The 23,399-nt window shown below is 32.7% G+C and overlaps 2 protein-coding genes across 3 annotated transcripts; one reads left to right on the top strand and one right to left on the bottom strand.

Moving 5' to 3' along the window:
* Positions 1 to 19,293: 19,293 nt before the first annotated feature.
* On the top strand, positions 19,294 to 20,574 carry LOC124329463. The gene is made up of 3 exons (XM_046788523.1): positions 19,294 to 19,566; positions 19,624 to 19,900; positions 19,961 to 20,574. Exons 1-3 carry the CDS (start codon positions 19,294 to 19,296, stop codon positions 20,572 to 20,574), a joined length of 1,164 nt encoding a protein of 387 aa, XP_046644479.1.
* A 209-nt stretch (positions 20,575 to 20,783) lies between these two features.
* On the bottom strand, positions 20,784 to 22,211 carry LOC124328567. 2 transcript variants are annotated; one of them, XM_046787417.1, is made up of 4 exons: positions 22,027 to 22,211; positions 21,759 to 21,919; positions 21,063 to 21,569; positions 20,784 to 20,999 (listed from the first exon to the last, which is right to left on the bottom strand). In XM_046787417.1, exons 1-4 carry the CDS (start codon positions 22,142 to 22,144, stop codon positions 20,964 to 20,966), a joined length of 822 nt encoding a protein of 273 aa, XP_046643373.1. In that variant the 5' UTR covers positions 22,145 to 22,211; the 3' UTR covers positions 20,784 to 20,963. The 2 variants fall into 2 exon arrangements, with proteins under 2 accessions (XP_046643373.1, XP_046643374.1); XM_046787418.1 differs by having other exon boundaries at positions 20,785 to 20,999; positions 21,759 to 21,916.
* Positions 22,212 to 23,399: the final 1,188 nt, after the last annotated feature.

Below are 23,399 nucleotides of genomic sequence, written 5' to 3'. Positions count from 1 at the left end.
TCGTGGTGGAGACCTTCCCTATCACATGTTTTAGTATTTTTCATGTTGAATCAGTATAGAATACTCTATTTTACAATAATTATAAGAAGAAACTCAGAACATGTGACAGGTTGCATTGGTGTTGAAGAAAAACCAAAAAAACGTCCCAAACATCTAGCCTGAAATATTTCCATAACGTGGTGGAGACCTTTCCTATCACATGTTTTAGTATTTTTCGTGTTGAATCAGTATAGAATAATAAATTTTACAATAATTATAAGAGAAAACTCATTACATGTAACAGGTTGCATTGGTGTTGAAAAAATACAAAAAAAAACGTCCAAAACATCTAGCATGAAATATTTCCAAATCGTTGTGGAGACCTTTCCTATCACATGTTATGGTATTTTTCATGTTGAATCAGTGCAGAATACTCTATTTTACAATTATTATAAGAGAAAATTCATTATATGTGACAGGTTGCATTGGTGTTGAAGAAATACCAAAAAAACGTCCCAAACATCTAGCCTGAAATATTTCCAAATCGTGGTGGAGACCTTTCCTATCACATGTTTTAGTATTTTTCGTGTTGAATCAGTATAGAATACTCTATTTTACAATAATTATAAGAAGAAACTCAGAACATGTGACAGGTTGCATTGGTGTTGAAGAAATACAAAAAAAACATCCCAAACATCTAACCTGAAATATTTCCAAATCGTGGTGGAGACCTTTCCTATCACATGTTTTAGTATTTTTCGTGTTGAATCAGTATAGAATACTCTATTTTACAAAATTATAAGAAGAAACTCAGAACATGTGACAGGTTGTATTGGTGTTGAAGAAAAACCCCCAAAAAAACGTCCCAAACATCTAGCCTGAAATATTTAAAAAACTTGGTGGAGACCTTTCCTATCACATGTTTTAGTATTTTCCGTATTGAATCAGTATAGAATACTCTATTATACAAAAATTATAGGAAGAAACTCAGAACATGTGACAGGTTGCATTGGTGTTGAAGAAATACCAAAAAAACGTCCCAAACATCTAGCCTGAAATATTTCCAAATCGTGGTGGAGACCTTTCCTATCACATGTTTTAGTATTTTTCGTGTTGAATCAGTATAGATTACTCAATTTTAAAATAATTATAGGAGAAAACTCATTACATGTAACAGGTTGCATTGGTGTTAAAGAAATACAAAAAAAAAACGTCCCAAACATCTAGCCTGAAATATTTCCAAATCGTGGTGGAGACCTTTCCTATCACATGTTTTAGTATTTTTCGTGTTGAATCAGTATAGAATACTCAATTTTAAAATAATTATAGAAGAAAACTCATTACATGTAACAGGTTGCATTGGTGTTGAAGAAATAAAAAAAAAAAACGTCCCAAACATCTAGCAAGAAATATTTCCAAATCGTTATGGAGACCTTTCCTATCACATGTAATGGTATTTTTCATGTTGAATCAGTGCAGAATACTCTATTTTACAATTAGTATAAGAAAAAATTCATTATATGTGACAGGTTGCATTGGTGTTGAAGAAATACAAAAAAAAAAAAACGTCCCAAACATCTAGCCTGAAATATTTCCAAATTGTGGTGGAGACCTTTCCTATCACATGTTTTAGTATTTTTCATGTTGAATCAGTATAGAATACTCTATTTTACAATAATTATAAGAAGAAACTCAGAACATGTGACAGGTTGCATTGGTGTTGAAGAAAAACCAAAAAAACGTCCCAAACATCTAGCCTGAAATATTTCCATAACGTGGTGGAGACCTTTCCTATCACATGTTTTAGTATTTTTCGTGTTGAATCAGTATAGAATACTCAATTTTACAATAATTATAAGAGAAAACTCATTTCATGTAACAGGTTGCATTGGTGTTGAAGAAAAAAAAAAAAAAAACGTCCGAAACATCTAGCATGAAATATTTCCAAATCGTTGTGGAGACCTTTCCTATCACATGTTATGGTATTTTTCATGTTGAATCAGTGCAGAATACTCTATTTTACAATTATTATAAGAGAAAATTCATTATATGTGACAGGTTGCATTGGTGTTGAAGAAAAACCAAAAAAAAAACGTCCCAAACATCTAGCCTGAAATATTTCCAAATCGTGGTGGAGACCTTTCCTATCACATGTTTTAGTATTTTTCGTGTTGAATCAGTATAGAATACTCTTTTTTACAAAAATTATAAGAAGAAACTCAGAACATGTGACAGGTTGCATTGGTGTTGAAGAAATACCAAAAAAACGTCCCATACATCTAGCCTGAAATATTTCCAAATTGTGGTGGAGACCTTTCCTATCTCATGTTTTAGTATTTTTCGTGTTGAATCAGTATAGAATACTCTATTTTACAAAAATTATAAGAAAAAACTCAGTACATGTGACAGGTTGCATTGGTGAGGAAGATATACCAAAAAAAACGTCCCAAACATCTAGCCTGAAATATTTCCAAATCGTGGTGGAGACCTTTCCTATCACATGTTTTAGTATTTTTCGTGTTGAATCAGTATAGAATACTCTATTTTACAATAATTATAAGAAGAAACTCAGAACATGTGACAGGTTGCATTGGTGTTGAAGAAATACAAAAAAAACATCCCAAACATCTAACCTGAAATATTTCCAAATCGTGGTGGAGACCTTTCCTATCACATGTTTTAGTATTTTTCGTGTTGAATCAGTATAGAATACTCTATTTTACAAAATTATAAGAAGAAACTCAGAACATGTGACAGGTTTTATTGGTGTTGAAGAAAACCCCCCCAAAAAACGTCCCAAACATCTAGCCTGAAATATTTAAAAAACTTGGTGGAGACCTTTCCTATCACATGTTTTAGTATTTTCCGTGTTGAATCAGTATAGAATACTCTATTATACAAAAATTATAGGAAGAAACTCAGAACATGTGACAGGTTGCATTGGTGTTGAAGAAATACCAAAAAAACGTCCCAAACATCTAGCCTGAAATATTTCCAAATCGTGGTGGAGACCTTTCCTATCACATGTTTTAGTATTTTTCGTGTTGAATCAGTATAGATTACTCAATTTTAAAATAATTATAGGAGAAAACTCATTACATGTAACAGGTTGCATTGGTGTTAAAGAAATACAAAAAAAAAACGTCCCAAACATCTAGCCTGAAATATTTCCAAATCGTGGTGGAGACCTTTCCTATCACATGTTTTAGTATTTTTCGTGTTGAATCAGTATAGAATACTCAATTTTAAAATAATTATAGGAGAAAACTCATTACATGTAACAGGTTGCATTGGTGTTGAAGAAATAAAAAAAAAAAACGTCCCAAACATCTAGCAAGAAATATTTCCAAATCGTTATGGAGGCCTTTCCTATCACATGTAATGGTATTTTTCATGTTGAATCAGTGCAGAATACTCTATTTTACAATTATTATAAGAGAAAATTCATTATATGTGACAGGTTGCATTGGTGTTGAAGAAATACCAAAAAAAAAAACGTCCCAAACATCTAGCCTGAAATATTTCCAAATCGTGGTGGAGACTTTTCCTATCACATGTTTTAGTATTTTTCATGTTGAATCAGTATAGAATACTCTATTTTACAATAATTATAAGAAGAAACTCAGAACATGTGACAGGTTGCATTGGTGTTGAAGAAAAACCAAAAAAACGTCCCAAACATCTAGCCTGAAATATTTCCATAACGTGGTGGAGACCTTTCCTATCACATGTTTTAGTATTTTTCGTGTTGAATCAGTATAGAACAAGATTCCTTCGGTAACGTCCTTCGGTAATTTTTTTAAACGTTAAAGAGACAGAAAATCAAGGTTATAGTAGATTAATACATACTATAACGTTTGGAAAATTCTGTTTCCCTTTATTATCTTCCATAATTGATTCTTTATAACTAATTGAAAAATAATCTGTAATATTATGAGTGGTGCGAATTATGAATGGCGGAGGATTCGCCCCGCCACCCCACGTCGCACTTCATGTTTAGATTAAGTTATAGCAATATTTATTACTATAGTAACATGGAATTAGAAAAATTATTAGTTACATATTAACTACAAAGAAATGGATGTGCTCTTATAGCAGTTAGATTAAACCACCGCTGAAAAAATCTTTATAATTAAGGCATATAACCTAAGTGTTTTACGACCGGTTCCGAAATCGATACCGATGGTAGCGTCGCTAGCGATATTACCATTGCTTTACTTCGACTTTTGTTACATTATTTGGTGTACTCACCAACCGCGCCACGCATTCCCTTATTTTAAAAAGTCAATGTTGGTCTAATGGTTAGCAACTCGGACTGCCACTCGTATTGTTTAGGGTTCGAATCTCGATCTCGAAAAATAAATTTGTAATTTTTGAAAAATTACACTTAAAAAGCTTTCGGAGATAAATGGAAGTGGAAGATCGGTGGTAACTCTTCACGACCACCAGAAGATCTTGATGACTGTGAAGAGGACAAGGGAAGAAGAGAGAGATGACCCAGAGCTTCAAAATGAGTATAATCAAACATTTTTAAATGTTCCTCAACTTCTTGGTTGATGACTAACTGTTAAAAAAAGGAGGAATAGAAATTTTACTTGATCAAAAAATTTATTAAAATCAAGACAAAAGACAGTAAACAAAAAGAGGTGATAATAAAACAAAAGATTTAAAAAAGTAATAATGGGAAAATACAAAGTAAAAAGAAGAATAAAGACGAAATCGAAATCGAACATAAAAACAAAATCAAATAATAAATACTCTCCACTCCCGTAGCAGAAAACTTGTCTTAATAGGAAATATCCAAACTTTTTTTTTGTTTTTGTTTACACTGCTGAGCATGCACTGACAGCTGGAAGGTTACGCAAAAAAAGCGAATTCACTGCCTAGGATTCGGCAACCAGCTAGGTAACAAATACGCAAATTAAATTTTTAAAACAGTAATGAAAACAAATGAAAACCCCGTTACGCCATGTATCAAATTTTGACAGAATTATGTACAAAATTTGGTGTCGATTGGTCATTCAGGGAAGAAACGTATAAAGGAACACTAAATGGACATTAAACCCTCTGAATTTCACTACTAGCTACTACTACCCTACCCCCTATACCCCACACCCTATATTGTTAAGGACCTTCGTATATAAATATACCTCAGGGATACTCAATTTTAAAATAATTATAAGAGAAAACTCATTACATGTAACAGGTTGCATTGGTGTTGAAGAAAAAAAAAAAAAAAACGTCCGAAACATCTAGCATGAAATATTTCCAAATCGTTGTGGAGACCTTTCCTATCACATGTAATGGTATTTTTCATGTTGAATCAGTGCAGAATACTCATTTTTACAATTATTATAAGAGAAAATTCATTATATGTGACAGGTTGCATTGGTGTTGAAGAAATACCAAAAAAACGTCCCAAACATCTAGCCTGAAATATTTCCAAATCGTGGTGGAGACCTTTCCTATCACATGTTTTAGTATTTTTCGTGTTGAATCAGTATAGAATAATAAATTTTACAATAATTATAAGAGAAAACTCATTACATGTAACAGGTTGCATTGGTGTTGAAAAAATACAAAAAAAAACGTCCAAAACATCTAGCATGAAATATTTCCAAATCGTTGTGGAGACCTTTCCTATCACATGTTATGGTATTTTTCATGTTGAATCAGTGCAGAATACTCTATTTTACAATTATTATAAGAGAAAATTCATTATATGTGACAGGTTGCATTGGTGTTGAAGAAATACCAAAAAAACGTCCCAAACATCTAGCCTGAAATATTTCCAAATCGTGGTGGAGACCTTTCCTATCACATGTTTTAGTATTTTTCGTGTTGAATCAGTATAGAATACTCTTTTTTACAAAAATTATAAGAAGAAACTCAGAACATGTGACAGGTTGCATTGGTGTTGAAGAAATACCAAAAAAACGTCCCATACATCTAGCCTGAAATATTTCCAAATTGTGGTGGAGACCTTTCCTATCTCATGTTTTAGTATTTTTCGTGTTGAATCAGTATAGAATACTCTATTTTACAATAATTATAAGAAGAAACTCAGTACATGTGACAGGCTGCATTGGTGTTGAAGAAAAACCAAAAAAAAAACGTCCCAAACATCTAGCCTGAAATATTTCCAAATCGTGGTGGAGACCTTTCCTATCACATGTTTTAGTATTTTTCGTGTTGAATCAGTATAGAATACTCTATTTCACAATAATTATAAGAAGAAACTCAGAACATGTGACAGGTTGCATTGGTGTTGAAGAAAAACCCAAAAAACATCTCAAGCATCTAGCCTGAAATATTTCCATAACGTGGTGGAGACCTTTCCTATCACATGTTTTAGTATTTTTCGTGTTGAATCAGTATAGAATACTATATTTTACAATAATTATAAGAAGAAACTCAGAACATGTGACAGGTTGCATTGGTGTTGAAGAAAAACCAAAAAAACGTCCCAAACATCTAGCCTGAAATATTTCCATAACGTGGTGGAGACCTTTCCTATCACATGTTTTAGTATTTTTCGTGTTGAATCAGTATAGAATAATAAATTTTACAATAATTATAAGAGAAAACTCATTACATGTAACAGGTTGCATTGGTGTTGAAAAAATACAAAAAAAAACGTCCAAAACATCTAGCATGAAATATTTCCAAATCGTTGTGGAGACCTTTCCTATCACATGTTTTAGTATTTTTCGTGTTGAATCAGTATAGAATACTCTATTTTACAATAATTATAAGAAGAAACTCAGAACATGTGACAGGTTGCATTGGTGTTGAAGAAATACAAAAAAAACATCCCAAACATCTAACCTGAAATATTTCCAAATCGTGGTGGAGACCTTTCCTATCACATGTTTTAGTATTTTTCGTGTTGAATCAGTATAGAATACTCTATTTTACAAAATTATAAGAAGAAACTCAGAACATGTGACAGGTTGCATTGGTGTTTAAGAAATACAAAAAAAAACGTCCGAAACATCTAGCCTGAAATATTTCCAAATCGTGGTGGAGACCTTTCCTATCACATGTTTTAGTATTTTTCGTGTTGCATCAGTATAGAATACTCTATTTTACAATTATTATAAGAGAAAATTCATTATATTTGACAGGTTGCATTGGGGTTGAAGAAATACCAAAAAAACGTCCCAAACATCTAGCCTGAAATATTTCCAAATCGTGGTGGAGACCTTTCCTATCACATGTTTTAGTATTTTTCGTGTTGAATCAGTATAGAATAATCTATTTTACAATAATTATAAGAAGAAACTCAGAACATGTGACAGGTTGAATTGGTGTTGAAGAAATACCAAAAAAAAACGTCTCAAACATCTAGCCTGAAATATTTCCAAATCGTGGTGGAGACCTTTCCTATCACATGTTTTAGTATTTTTCGTGTTGAATCAGTATAGAATACTCTATTTTACAATAATTATAAGAAGAAACTCAAACATGTGACAGGTTGCATTGGTGTTGAAGAAAAACCAAAAAAAAAACGTCCCAAACATCTAGCCTGAAATATTTCCAAATCGTGGTGGAGACCTTTCCTATCACATGTTTTAGTATTTTTCGTGTTGAATCAGTATAGAATACTCTATTTTACAATTATTATAAGAGAAAATTCATTATATGTGACAGGTTGCATTGGTGTTGAAGAAATACCAAAAAAACGTCCCAAACATCTAGCCTGAAATATTTCCAAATCGTGGTGGAGACCTTCCCTATCACATGTTTTAGTATTTTTCATGTTGAATCAGTATAGAATACTCTATTTTACAATAATTATAAGAAGAAACTCAGAACATGTGACAGGTTGCATTGGTGTTGAAGAAAAACCAAAAAAACGTCCCAAACATCTAGCCTGAAATATTTCCATAACGTGGTAAAGACCTTTCCTATCACATGTTTTAGTATTTTTCGTGTTGAATCAGTATAGAATAATAAATTTTACAATAATTATAAGAGAAAACTCATTACATGTAACAGGTTGCATTGGTGTTTAAGAAATACAAAAAAAAACGTCCGAAACATCTAGCCTGAAATATTTCCAAATCGTGGTGGAGACCTTTCCTATCACATGTTTTAGTATTTTTCGTGTTGAATCAGTATAGAATAATCTATTTTACAATAATTATAAGAAGAAACTCAGAACATGTGACAGGTTGAATTGGTGTTGAAGAAATACCAAAAAAAAACGTCTCAAACATCTAGCCTGAAATATTTCCAAATCGTGGTGGAGACCTTTCCTATCACATGTTTTAGTATTTTTCGTGTTGCATCAGTATAGAATACTCTATTTTACAATTATTATAAGAAGAAACTCAAACATGTGACAGGTTGCATTGGTGTTGAAGAAAAACCAAAAAAAAAACGTCCCAAACATCTAGCCTGAAATATTTCCAAATCGTGGTGGAGACCTTTCCTATCACATGTTTTAGTATTTTTCGTGTTGAATCAGTATAGAATACTCTATTTTACAATTATTATAAGAGAAAATTCATTATATGTGACAGGTTGCATTGGTGTTGAAGAAATACCAAAAAAACGTCCCAAACATCTAGCCTGAAATATTTCCAAATCGTGGTGGAGACCTTCCCTATCACATGTTTTAGTATTTTTCATGTTGAATCAGTATAGAATACTCTATTTTACAATAATTATAAGAAGAAACTCAGAACATGTGACAGGTTGCATTGGTGTTGAAGAAAAACCAAAAAAACGTCCCAAACATCTAGCCTGAAATATTTCCATAACGTGGTAAAGACCTTTCCTATCACATGTTTTAGTATTTTTCGTGTTGAATCAGTATAGAATAATAAATTTTACAATAATTATAAGAGAAAACTCATTACATGTAACAGGTTGCATTGGTGTTTAAGAAATACAAAAAAAAACGTCCGAAACATCTAGCATGAAATATTTCCAAATCGTTGTGGAGACCTTTCCTATCACATGTAATGGTATTTTTCATGTTGAATCAGTGCAGAATGCTCTTTTTTACAATTATTATAAGAGAAAATTCATTATATGTGACAGGTTGCAATGGTGTTGAAGAAATACCAAAAAAACGTCCCAAACATCTAGCCTGAAATATTTCCAAATCGTGGTGGAGACCTTCCCTATCACATGTTTTAGTATTTTTCGTGTTGAATCAGTATAGAATACTCTTTTTTACAAAAATTATAAGAAGAAACTCAGAACATGTAACAGGTTGCATTGGTGTTGAAGAAATACCAAAAAAACGTCCCAAACATCTAGCCTGAAATATTTCCAAATCGTGGTGGAGACCTTTCCTATCACATGTTTTAGTATTTTTCGTGTTGCATCAGTATAGAATACTCTATTTTACAATTATTATAAGAGAAAATTCATTATATTTGACAGGTTGCATTGGGGTTGAAGAAATACCAAAAAAACGTCCCAAACATCTAGCCTGAAATATTTCCAAATCGTGGTGGAGACCTTTCCTATCACATGTTTTAGTATTTTTCGTGTTGAATCAGTATAGAATAATCTATTTTACAATAATTATAAGAAGAAACTCAGAACATGTGACAGGTTGAATTGGTGTTGAAGAAATACCAAAAAAAAACGTCTCAAACATCTAGCCTGAAATATTTCCAAATCGTGGTGGAGACCTTTCCTATCACATGTTTTAGTATTTTTCGTGTTGAATCAGTATAGAATACTCTATTTTACAATAATTATAAGAAGAAACTCAAACATGTGACAGGTTGCATTGGTGTTGAAGAAAAACCAAAAAAAAAACGTCCCAAACATCTAGCCTGAAATATTTCCAAATCGTGGTGGAGACCTTTCCTATCACATGTTTTAGTATTTTTCGTGTTGAATCAGTATAGAATACTCTATTTTACAATTATTATAAGAGAAAATTCATTATATGTGACAGGTTGCATTGGTGTTGAAGAAATACCAAAAAAACGTCCCAAACATCTAGCCTGAAATATTTCCAAATCGTGGTGGAGACCTTCCCTATCACATGTTTTAGTATTTTTCATGTTGAATCAGTATAGAATACTCTATTTTACAATAATTATAAGAAGAAACTCAGAACATGTGACAGGTTGCATTGGTGTTGAAGAAAAACCAAAAAAACGTCCCAAACATCTAGCCTGAAATATTTCCATAACGTGGTAAAGACCTTTCCTATCACATGTTTTAGTATTTTTCGTGTTGAATCAGTATAGAATAATAAATTTTACAATAATTATAAGAGAAAACTCATTACATGTAACAGGTTGCATTGGTGTTTAAGAAATACAAAAAAAAACGTCCGAAACATCTAGCCTGAAATATTTCCAAATCGTGGTGGAGACCTTTCCTATCACATGTTTTAGTATTTTTCGTGTTGAATCAGTATAGAATAATCTATTTTACAATAATTATAAGAAGAAACTCAGAACATGTGACAGGTTGAATTGGTGTTGAAGAAATACCAAAAAAAAACGTCTCAAACATCTAGCCTGAAATATTTCCAAATCGTGGTGGAGACCTTTCCTATCACATGTTTTAGTATTTTTCGTGTTGCATCAGTATAGAATACTCTATTTTACAATTATTATAAGAAGAAACTCAAACATGTGACAGGTTGCATTGGTGTTGAAGAAAAACCAAAAAAAAAACGTCCCAAACATCTAGCCTGAAATATTTCCAAATCGTGGTGGAGACCTTTCCTATCACATGTTTTAGTATTTTTCGTGTTGAATCAGTATAGAATACTCTATTTTACAATTATTATAAGAGAAAATTCATTATATGTGACAGGTTGCATTGGTGTTGAAGAAATACCAAAAAAACGTCCCAAACATCTAGCCTGAAATATTTCCAAATCGTGGTGGAGACCTTCCCTATCACATGTTTTAGTATTTTTCATGTTGAATCAGTATAGAATACTCTATTTTACAATAATTATAAGAAGAAACTCAGAACATGTGACAGGTTGCATTGGTGTTGAAGAAAAACCAAAAAAACGTCCCAAACATCTAGCCTGAAATATTTCCATAACGTGGTAAAGACCTTTCCTATCACATGTTTTAGTATTTTTCGTGTTGAATCAGTATAGAATAATAAATTTTACAATAATTATAAGAGAAAACTCATTACATGTAACAGGTTGCATTGGTGTTTAAGAAATACAAAAAAAAACGTCCGAAACATCTAGCATGAAATATTTCCAAATCGTTGTGGAGACCTTTCCTATCACATTTAATGGTATTTTTCATGTTGAATCAGTGCAGAATACTCTATTTTACAATTATTATAAGAGAAAATTCATTATATGTGACAGGTTGCATTGGTGTTGAAGAAATACCAAAAAAACGTCCCAAACATCTAGCCTGAAATATTTCCAAATCGTGGTGGAGACCTTTCCTATCACATGTTTTAGTATTTTTCGTGTTGAATCAGTATAGAATAATCTATTTTACAATAATTATAAGAAGAAACTCAGAACATGTGACAGGTTGAATTGGTGTTGAAGAAATACCAAAAAAAACGTCTCAAACATCTAGCCTGAAATATTTCCAAATCGTGGTGGAGACCTTTCCTATCACATGTTTTAGTATTTTTCGTGTTGAATCAGTATAGAATACTCTATTTTACAATAATTATAAGAAGAAACTCAAACATGTGACAGGTTGCATTGGTGTTGAAGAAAAACCAAAAAAAAAACGTCCCAAACATCTAGCCTGAAATATTTCCAAATCGTGGTGGAGACCTTTCCTATCACATGATTTAGTATTTTTCGTGTTGAATCAGTATAGAATACTCTATTTTACAATTATTATAAGAGAAAATTCATTATATGTGACAGGTTGCATTGGTGTTGAAGAAATACCGAAAAAACGTTCCAAACATCTAGCCTGAAATATTTCCAAATTGTGGTGGAGACCTTTCCTATCACATGTTTTAGTATTTTTCGTTTTGAATCAGTATAGAATACTTTATTTTACAATAATTATAAGAAGAAACTCAGAACATGTGACAGGTTGCATTGGTGTTGAAGAAATACCAAATAAACGTCCCAAACATCTAGCCTGAAATATTTCCAAATCGTGGTGGAGACCTTTCCTATCACATGTTTTAGTATTTTTCGTGTTGAATCAGTATAGAATACTCTATTTTACAATAATTATAAGAAGAAACTCAGAACATGTGACAGGTTGCAATGGTGTTGAAGAAATACCAAAAAAACGTCCCAAACATCTAGCCTGAAATATTTCCAAATCGTTGTGGAGACCTTTCCTATCACATGTAATGGTATATTTCATGTTGAATCAGTGCAGAATACTCTATTTTACAATTATTATAAGAGAAAATTCATTATATGTGACAGGTTGCATTGGTGTTGAAGAAATACCAAAAAAACGTCCCAAACATCTAGCCTGAAATATTTCCAAATCGTGGTGGAGACCTTCCCTATCACATGTTTTAGTATTTTTCATGTTGAATCAGTATAGAATACTCTATTTTACAATAATTATAAGAAGAAACTCAGAACATGTGACAGGTTGCATTGGTGTTGAAGAAAAACCAAAAAAATGTCCCAAACATCTAGCCTGAAATATTTCCATAACGTGGTGGAGACCTTTCCTATCACATGTTTTAGTATTTTTTGTGTTGAATCAGTAAAGAATAATAAATTTTACAATAATTATAAGAAGAAACTCAAACATGTGACAGGTTGCATTGGTGTTGAAGAAAAACCAAAAAAAAAACGTCCCAAACATCTAGCCTGAAATATTTCCAAATCGTGGTGGAGACCTTTCCTATCACATGTTTTAGTATTTTTCGTGTTGAATCAGTATAGAATAATAAATTTTACAATAATTATAAGAGAAAACTCATTACATGTAACAGGTTGCATTGGTGTTTAAGAAATACCAAAAAAACGTCCCAAACATCTAGCCTGAAATATTTCCAAATCGTGGTGGAGACCTTTCCTATCACATGTTTTAGTATTTTTCGTGTTGAATCAGTATAGAATACTCTATTTTACAATTATTATAAGAGAAAATTCATTATATGTGACAGGTTGCATTGGTGTTGAAGAAATACCGAAAAAACGTTCCAAACATCTAGCCTGAAATATTTCCAAATTGTGGTGGAGACCTTTCCTATCACATGTTTTAGTATTTTTCGTTTTGAATCAGTATAGAATACTTTATTTTACAATAATTATAAGAAGAAACTCAGAACATGTGACAGGTTGCATTGGTGTTGAAGAAATACCAAAAAAACGTCCCAAACATCTAGCCTGAAATATTTCCAAATCGTGGTGGAGACCTTTCCTATCACATGTTTTAGTATTTTTCGTGTTGAATCAGTATAGAATACTCTATTTTACAATAATTATAAGAAGAAACTCAGAACATGTGACAGGTTGCAATGGTGTTGAAGAAATACCAAAAAAACGTCCCAAACATCTAGCCTGAAATATTTCCAAATCGTTGTGGAGACCTTTCCTATCACATGTAATGGTATATTTCATGTTGAATCAGTGCAGAATACTCTATTTTACAATTATTATAAGAGAAAATTCATTATATGTGACAGGTTGCATTGGTGTTGAAGAAATACCAAAAAAACGTCCCAAACATCTAGCCTGAAATATTTCCAAATCGTGGTGGAGACCTTCCCTATCACATGTTTTAGTATTTTTCATGTTGAATCAGTATAGAATACTCTATTTTACAATAATTATAAGAAGAAACTCAGAACATGTGACAGGTTGCATTGGTGTTGAAGAAAAACCAAAAAAATGTCCCAAACATCTAGCCTGAAATATTTCCATAACGTGGTGGAGACCTTTCCTATCACATGTTTTAGTATTTTTTGTGTTGAATCAGTAAAGAATAATAAATTTTACAATAATTATAAGAAGAAACTCAAACATGTGACAGGTTGCATTGGTGTTGAAGAAAAACCAAAAAAAAAACGTCCCAAACATCTAGCCTGAAATATTTCCAAATCGTGGTGGAGACCTTTCCTATCACATGTTTTAGTATTTTTCGTGTTGAATCAGTATAGAATAATAAATTTTACAATAATTATAAGAGAAAACTCATTACATGTAACAGGTTGCATTGGTGTTTAAGAAATACCAAAAAAACGTCCCAAACATCTAGCCTGAAATATTTCCAAATCGTGGTGGAGACCTTTCCTATCACATGTTTTAGTATTTTTCGTGTTGAATCAGTATAGAATACTCTATTTTACAATTATTATAAGAGAAAATTCATTATATGTGACAGGTTGCATTGGTGTTGAAGAAATACCGAAAAAACGTTCCAAACATCTAGCCTGAAATATTTCCAAATTGTGGTGGAGACCTTTCCTATCACATGTTTTAGTATTTTTCGTTTTGAATCAGTATAGAATACTTTATTTTACAATAATTATAAGAAGAAACTCAGAACATGTGACAGGTTGCATTGGTGTTGAAGAAATACCAAAAAAACGTCCCAAACATCTAGCCTGAAATATTTCCAAATCGTGGTGGAGACCTTTCCTATCACATGTTTTAGTATTTTTCGTGTTGAATCAGTATAGAATACTCTATTTTACAATAATTATAAGAAGAAACTCAGAACATGTGACAGGTTGCAATGGTGTTGAAGAAATACCAAAAAAACGTCCCAAACATCTAGCCTGAAATATTTCCAAATCGTTGTGGAGACCTTTCCTATCACATGTAATGGTATGTTTCATGTTGAATCAGTGCAGAATACTCTATTTTACAATTATTATAAGAGAAAATTCATTATATGTGACAGGTTGCATTGGTGTTGAAGAAATACCAAAAAAACGTCCCAAACATCTAGCCTGAAATATTTCCAAATCGTGGTGGAGACCTTCCCTATCACATGTTTTAGTATTTTTCATGTTGAATCAGTATAGAATACTCTATTTTACAATAATTATAAGAAGAAACTCAGAACATGTGACAGGTTGCATTGGTGTTGAAGAAAAACCAAAAAAATGTCCCAAACATCTAGCCTGAAATATTTCCATAACGTGGTGGAGACCTTTCCTATCACATGTTTTAGTATTTTTTGTGTTGAATCAGTAAAGAATAATAAATTTTACAATAATTATAAGAAGAAACTCAAACATGTGACAGGTTGCATTGGTGTTGAAGAAAAACCAAAAAAAAAACGTCCCAAACATCTAGCCTAAAATATTTCCAAATCGTGGTGGAGACCTTTCCTATCACATGTTTTAGTATTTTTCGTGTTGAATCAATATAGAATACTCTATTTTACAATTATTATAAGAGAAAATTCATTATATGTGACAGGTTGCATTGGTGTTGAAGAAATACCAAAAAAACGTTCCAAACATCTAGCCTGAAATATTTCCAAATTGTGGTGGAGACCTTTCCTATCACATGTTTTAGTATTTTTCGTTTTGAATCAGTATAGAATACTTTATTTTACAATAATTATAAGAAGAAACTCAGAACATGTGACAGGTTGCATTGGTGTTGAAGAAATACCAAAAAAACGTCCCAAACATCTAGCCTGAAATATTTCCATAACGTGGTAAAGACCTTTCCTATCACATGTTTTAGTATTTTTCGTGTTGAATCAGTATAGAATAATAAATTTTACAATAATTATAAGAGAAAACTCATTACATGTAACAGGTTGCATTGGTGTTTAAGAAATACAAAAAAAAACGTCCGAAACATCTAGCATGAAATATTTCCAAATCGTTGTGGAGACCTTTCCTATCACATGTAATGGTATTTTTCATGTTGAATCAGTGCAGAATGCTCTTTTTTACAATTATTATAAGAGAAAATTCATTATATGTGACAGGTTGCAATGGTGTTGAAGAAATACCAAAAAAACGTCCCAAACATCTAGCCTGAAATATTTCCAAATCGTGGTGGAGACCTTCCCTATCACATGTTTTAGTATTTTTCGTGTTGAATCAGTATAGAATACTCTTTTTTACAAAAATTATAAGAAGAAACTCAGAACATGTAACAGGTTGCATTGGTGTTGAAGAAATACCAAAAAAACGTCCCAAACATCTAGCCTGAAATATTTCCAAATCGTGGTGGAGACCTTTCCTATCACATGTTTTAGTATTTTTCGTGTTGAATCAGTATAGAATACTCTATTTTACAATTATTATAAGAGAAAATTCATTATATTTGACAGGTTGCATTGGGGTTGAAGAAATACCAAAAAAACGTCCCAAACATCTAGCCTGAAATATTTCCAAATCGTGGTGGAGACCTTTCCTATCACATGTTTTAGTATTTTTCGTGTTGAATCAGTATAGAATAATCTATTTTACAATAATTATAAGAAGAAACTCAGAACATGTGACAGGTTGAATTGGTGTTGAAGAAATACCAAAAAAAACGTCTCAAACATCTAGCCTGAAATATTTCCAAATCGTGGTGGAGACCTTTCCTATCACATGTTTTAGTATTTTTCGTGTTGAATCAGTATAGAATACTCTATTTTACAATAATTATAAGAAGAAACTCAAACATGTGACAGGTTGCATTGGTGTTGAAGAAAAACCAAAGAAAAAACGTCCCAAACATCTAGCCTGAAATATTTCCAAATCGTGGTGGAGACCTTTCCTATCACATGTTTTAGTATTTTTCGTGTTGAATCAGTATAGAATACTCTATTTTACAATTATTATAAGAGAAAATTCATTATATGTGACAGGTTGCATTGGTGTTGAAGAAATACCGAAAAAACGTTCCAAACATCTAGCCTGAAATATTTCCAAATTGTGGTGGAGACCTTTCCTATCACATGTTTTAGTATTTTTCGTTTTGAATCAGTATAGAATACTTTATTTTACAATAATTATAAGAAGAAACTCAGAACATGTGACAGGTTGCATTGGTGTTGAAGAAATACCAAAAAAACGTCCCAAACATCTAGCCTGAAATATTTCCAAATCGTGGTGGAGACCTTTCCTATCACATGTTTTAGTATTTTTCGTGTTGAATCAGTATAGAATACTCTATTTTACAATAATTATAAGAAGAAACTCAGAACATGTGACAGGTTGCAATGGTGTTGAAGAAATACCAAAAAAACGTCCCAAACATCTAGCCTGAAATATTTCCAAATCGTTGTGGAGACCTTTCCTATCACATGTAATGGTATATTTCATGTTGAATCAGTGCAGAATACTCTATTTTACAATTATTATAAGAGAAAATTCATTATATGTGACAGGTTGCATTGGTGTTGAAGAAATACCAAAAAAACGTCCCAAACATCTAGCCTGAAATATTTCCAAATCGTGGTGGAGACCTTCCCTATCACATGTTTTAGTATTTTTCATGTTGAATCAGTATAGAATACTCTATTTTACAATAATTATAAGAAGAAACTCAGAACATGTGACAGGTTGCATTGGTGTTGAAGAAAAACCAAAAAAATGTCCCAAACATCTAGCCTGAAATATTTCCATAACGTGGTGGAGACCTTTCCTATCACATGTTTTAGTATTTTTTGTGTTGAATCAGTAAAGAATAATAAATTTTACAATAATTATAAGAAGAAACTCAAACATGTGACAGGTTGCATTGGTGTTGAAGAAAAACCAAAAAAAAAACGTCCCAAACATCTAGCCTGAAATATTTCCAAATCGTTGTGGAGACCTTTCCTATCACATGTTTTAGTATTTTTCGTGTTGAATCAGTATAGAATACTCTATTTTACAATTATTATAAGAGAAAATTCATTATATGTGACAGGTTGCATTGGTGTTGAAGAAATACCAAAAAAACGTTCCAAACATCTAGCCTGAAATATTTCCAAATTGTGGTGGAGACCTTTCCTATCACATGTTTTAGTATTTTTCGTTTTGAATCAGTATAGAATACTTTATTTTACAATAATTATAAGAAGAAACTCAGAACATGTGACAGGTTGCATTGGTGTTGAAGAAATACCAAAAAAACGTCCCAAACATCTAGCCTGAAATATTTCCAAATCGTGGTGGAGACCTTTCCTATCACATGTTTTAGTATTTTTCGTGTTGAATCAGTATAGAATACTCTATTTTACAATAATTATAAGAAGAAACTCAGAACATGTGACAGGTTGCAATGGTGTTGAAGAAATACCAAAAAAACGTCCCAAACATCTAGCCTGAAATATTTCCAAATCGTTGTGGAGACCTTTCCTATCACATGTAATGGTATATTTCATGTTGAATCAGTATAGAATACTCTATTTTACAATTATTATAAGAGAAAATTCATTATATGTGACAGGTTGCATTGGTGTTGAAGAAATACCAAAAAAACGTCCCAAACATCTAGCCTGAAATATTTCCAAATCGTGGTGGAGACCTTCCCTATCACATGTTTTAGTATTTTTCATGTTGAATCAGTATAGAATACTCTATTTTACAATAATTATAAGAAGAAACTCAGAACATGTGACAGGTTGCATTGGTGTTGAAGAAAAACCAAAAAAATGTCCCAAACATCTAGCCTGAAATATTTCCATAACGTGGTGGAGACCTTTCCTATCACATGTTTTAGTATTTTTTGTGTTGAATCAGTAAAGAATAATAAATTTTACAATAATTATAAGAAGAAACTCAGAACATGTTACAGGTTGCATTGGTGTTGAAGAAAAACCAAAAAAACGTCCCAAACATCTAGCCTGAAATATTTCCATAACGTGGTGGAGACCTTTCCTATCACATGTTTTAGTATTTTTTGTGTTGAATCAGTATAGAATAATAAATTTTACAATAATTATAAGAGAAAATTCATTATATGTAACAGGTTGCATTGGTGTTGAAAAAATACAAAAAAAAACATCCAAAACATCTAGCATGAAATATTTCCAAATCGTTGTGGAGACCTTTCCTATCACATGTTATGGTATTTTTCATGTTGAATCAGTGCAGAATACTCTATTTTACAATTATTATAAGAGAAATTTCATTATATGTGACAGGTTGCATTGGTGTTGAAGAAATACCAAAAAAACGTCCCAAACATCTAGCCTGAAATATTTCCAAATCGTGGTGGAGACCTTTCCTATCACATGTTTTAGTATTTTTCGTGTTGAATCAGTATAGAATACTCTTTTTTACAAAAATTATAAGAAGAAACTCAGAACATGTGACAGGGGTTTGTTAAGTGACCACTTTTTTTTCATTATTTTTATAGTTTTATGATGTTGCCAGATTACATAAAATAAAAATGTAACTTTGTGTTGCAGACGGTAACTAATACATGAATAACGTTTGTTTTTAAACGTGAATTCAAGTCAAATGGATTTTATTCAAGAAGTTGCAGTTCTATTTAATCAATTTATGTTATTTGTCCAAGTTGCTGACGAGGATGATAATAATATTATTGAAGCTGTGATTTTAAGAAGAAGACAAGACATTCTTAGGCAGTTATTACAGCGCCAGCGTTTGATCTTACATCGAATTCACGCAAACAGAACTATTTATTACACCGCATATGTAGGGACGTGGTTTGCAACGTACCCAGAAATTCAATTCAAACGAGATTTTCGCTTTACAAAAAGAACGTTCCAGGTATGAAATATATGTCAACACAATTTTCTGTGTATATTCTATTTCTTTGTTTTGTAGCTTCTAGTGGAGATTGTCAGTCCGCAAATATTAACTGACTATGTGTATACTGGCCTGCCTGTAACGGATAAGCTAATGATTTTGATCTGGTGTTTAGCAAACCGTGAAGCCTACCGTGTTTTGTCAAGGCGGTTTGGGATGAATCAAGGGACGGTACACTATGTGGTTATGAAAACCATGAAGGTTATTTATAATATGGCTGACCGTTTCATAGTATGGCCGAGAGAAGAAAGATATTTAGAGCTCTCAGAAAATTTTCAAATTGTAGACAGTCTAGGTAGTTTTTTTAACGATAGAAATCATTTTTGTTTGTCACTGAATAGCATTTTTTGTTTAGGAGCTATCGATGCCACAGAATTTGAAATACGACAACCACTAAACCAGCTGCCATCTTATACTAGCAGAAAATGCAAAACAACTATTAAGCTTCAAATAGCATCTACTCATGATTTGGAAATAATTGACGCTGCGGTTGGATTTCCGGGAAGTATAGGCGATGCAAGAGTTTTGCGTCTCAGTCCCCTCTCTAGAGCATTAGGTGCTAAACTTGTACGATCCAACTATCATATTCTCGGAGATACAGCTTATCCACTTCGGCAACATCTGCTCGTTCCTTTTCGCAATAACCACGAACTAGAAGATCATGAAATGGCCTTCAATCGAGCTCTTAAGAGGGACCGACAGGTTGTAGAAAGAGCATTTGGCCTATTAAAAATGAAGTGGCGAAGAGTAAAGTTCCTGGATTACTTCCGAATGCGGTATGCACACCGTACGTTATTGGTTTGTTGTTGTTTCCATAATTTCGGTTTGCGCCATGACAACTGGCTTGACGATGCCCCAGACGTTGAATTGGATGACGAAGAGGATCCTGATTACGAGTTTGACGAAGAGAGAGAGACCGAAGAGGGTGTACAAAAAAGACAGTTTATTGCAGAACAATTCATCGTTTAAATAATTTCCTTTAGATTGTTGAAAATATGACGCAACACCTCGAACAACAAATACAATTTCAAATAATATTTGAAAGAGCTTTCGTATTTGCCTATTCATTTCATTTTGTTTGGTTTCAACACACGAATTTGTATGGTTTAATACATGGACTCAAACAATATTGTGCTTGACACACAGAAACATAAACCGTTAGATCCCATGGTAACAAAAAAACAGATTTATTTACTGCTGCACAATTAGATCAGGTACAAGTTGAGGATATAACCGAAATAAAACAATGGTTAATTCTTTGGAAATGTGGATTACAAAAGGAAACGGGGTGGTAGTGCACTCTGACAAGTTTTGAGGTTCATTCGTTCACAAATCATCTTCTTCAATGTGTTCTGCCATTAGTCGACCTCTTCTGACTGATGTATTACGCTCATCTAAAGAAAAATATTAAAGATAAAAAGAGTTAAATATAATAAGAGACCAATTTTCTCTCTTACTTCTGAAGAAACAACGCCTTGCATATTTTGGAATTTGTTTAACATCCCATTAGCTAGTTTCTCGAAGGCCTTCGACGCTGATACGATAGCCTCAGTTTTCGTTAAACTAGCAGCATTACTGGCTCTTATTTCCTTTAAGAATTCCTGGTCCATCGATGAACGGTCCATTTCAATTTCAATTAAACGAGATATTGATTCCGGATGGGTAATCCTAGCGTTCCTGGCTCTGGACTTCTTGGGTGGTGGAGGAGTAGACGGATTGGAGTCATCATCCCGCATTTTGGAGGAGTCAGCGCCTACGCCATGCACGTGTTTGAGCGTTGAGGCATCCGACAATCCTAAAAGTTCATTCATCTTAGAGAAAAAGGGCCACTGAACCCTTCGGCCCTTTTCACCGTCGACATTCTGATCATTTAGCTCGTTGAATCTCTTCTTCATTGCTGCAAATTTAACACTGCATCTTTCAGCTGTAGTCTTCACTCCTCTCTTTTCCATTTCTTTATTGACCTAAACGGCATTGAAAAATGGTGTTAAATTTAGTTTAACCAAATTCATATTTCAATTGACAGAAAACTAATAACAATGTTCATAAGAAAAGGAAGGAAGTAAAGAGGGAGTAGGGAGGAAGGAAAGACTGAAGTAAGGAAGAAATATGAAAGTTTAGGAAGAGAGAGCAATATTTTTGAAGTATGTCACCTTTTCCCACAAAGTGGCTGTTCTTTCCATCTTCTTGGAGAAACGAGGCTCATAAATTGCATAACATTCTAGTAAGGTACTGACTTCATCAAAAGTCCATCGCTGAACCCCAGCACCAGCAGTACCAGCAACGGCTGCTGCACCTGAATTTGATTGACCTGCTTAGTGTGCAATACAAAGATTGCGATGAAAAATGTAAATGATAGCATATGGGAATAAAGCAAAAACACAAGATAACACAACACAAGATAAATGAATATAATTGTACCATTGATCTCTTCGTTGACAGGGGCCTCAGTCCTTATAGCAATCGGCACTAAATTGTTTCTTGGTATTGCACTCCTTTTCTTGTCGATATGATTGTTGGCTTGGGCAGCTTTTGGCATTGGTGAGAGAGCACGATTACTTCCAGAAGTTGATGGGACTAATTTCAGCTTAGTGGCTTCTCCTTCCCTAACTGAAATACACATCGAAATGAGCACCAATACTAAAAACAAAACTAATAAAAATAGCATACTTTTTTCAAAACTGAGAAATTTGGGATCATTTTCTGCAATCTTAGCTTGCACCTTTTTAACAAATTCCAACCTTAACGTGGCATCTGCAACAAATTCATGCATAACGTGTACTTTACAATTTTTGAAATTAAAACGATGTTACAAAAGACTAAATTTACCTTGTTTGATGCGAGTTTCGAATTCCTTGCTGTTAATTGGAACACGAAAAAGTCGGCCACAATATTCTACATCAAAAAGGAAATAATTTAAATTTTGTGCTTGGGTGTAAAGATTCGCCATTTTTTGTCAACCGTAAAGATACGACAAAACGTCAAGTGGTTGCCAAATATATAGTCAATTTTTAAATGCAACATTGCCACAATAGCTTTAAGATTTTCAATTCGCTTTAATATCTTTTCATAAAAATTCGACGAAGCTAAAAAGCTTGTCATTTTCCAGAGAAAAAACAGGCTTTTTATTGGTGATAGGGCAAAGTCACGTGAGGTTCGGCAACACCGATTGGCTTACAAAAAAAGTGGTCACTTAACGAACCCCAGGTTGCATTGGTGTTGAAGAAATACAAAACAAAACGTCCCAAACATCTAACCTGAAATATTTCCAAATCGTGGTGGAGACCTTTCCTATCACATGTTTTAGTATTTTTCGTGTTGAATCAGTATAGAATACTCTATTTTACAATAATTATAAGAAGAAACTCAGAACATGTGACAGGTTGTATTGGTGTTGAAGAAAAACTCCCAAAAAAACGTCCCAAACATCTAGCCTGAAATATTTAAAAAACGTGGTGGAGACCTTTCCTATCACATGTTTTAGTATTTTCCGTGTTGAATCAGTATAGAATACTCTATTATACAAAAATTATAGGAAGAAACTCAGAACATGTAACAGGTTGCATTGGTGTTGAAGAAATACCAAAAAAACGTCCCAAACATCTAGCCTGAAATATTTCCAAATCGTGGTGGAGACCTTTTCTATCACATGTTTTAGTATTTTTCTTGTTGAATCAGTATAGAATACTCTATTTTACAATAATTATAAGAAGAAACTCAGAACATGTGACAGGTTGCATTGGTGTTGAAGAAATACAAAAAAAACATCCCAAACATCTAACCTGAAATATTTC

This window comes from Daphnia pulicaria, chromosome 3 (assembly GCF_021234035.1).
Source record: "Daphnia pulicaria isolate SC F1-1A chromosome 3, SC_F0-13Bv2, whole genome shotgun sequence".
NCBI lineage: Eukaryota > Metazoa > Arthropoda > Branchiopoda > Diplostraca > Daphniidae > Daphnia > Daphnia pulicaria.
Note: the sequence above shows the minus strand (reverse complement) of the source record. Positions and strands in the feature narration are given on the sequence as shown.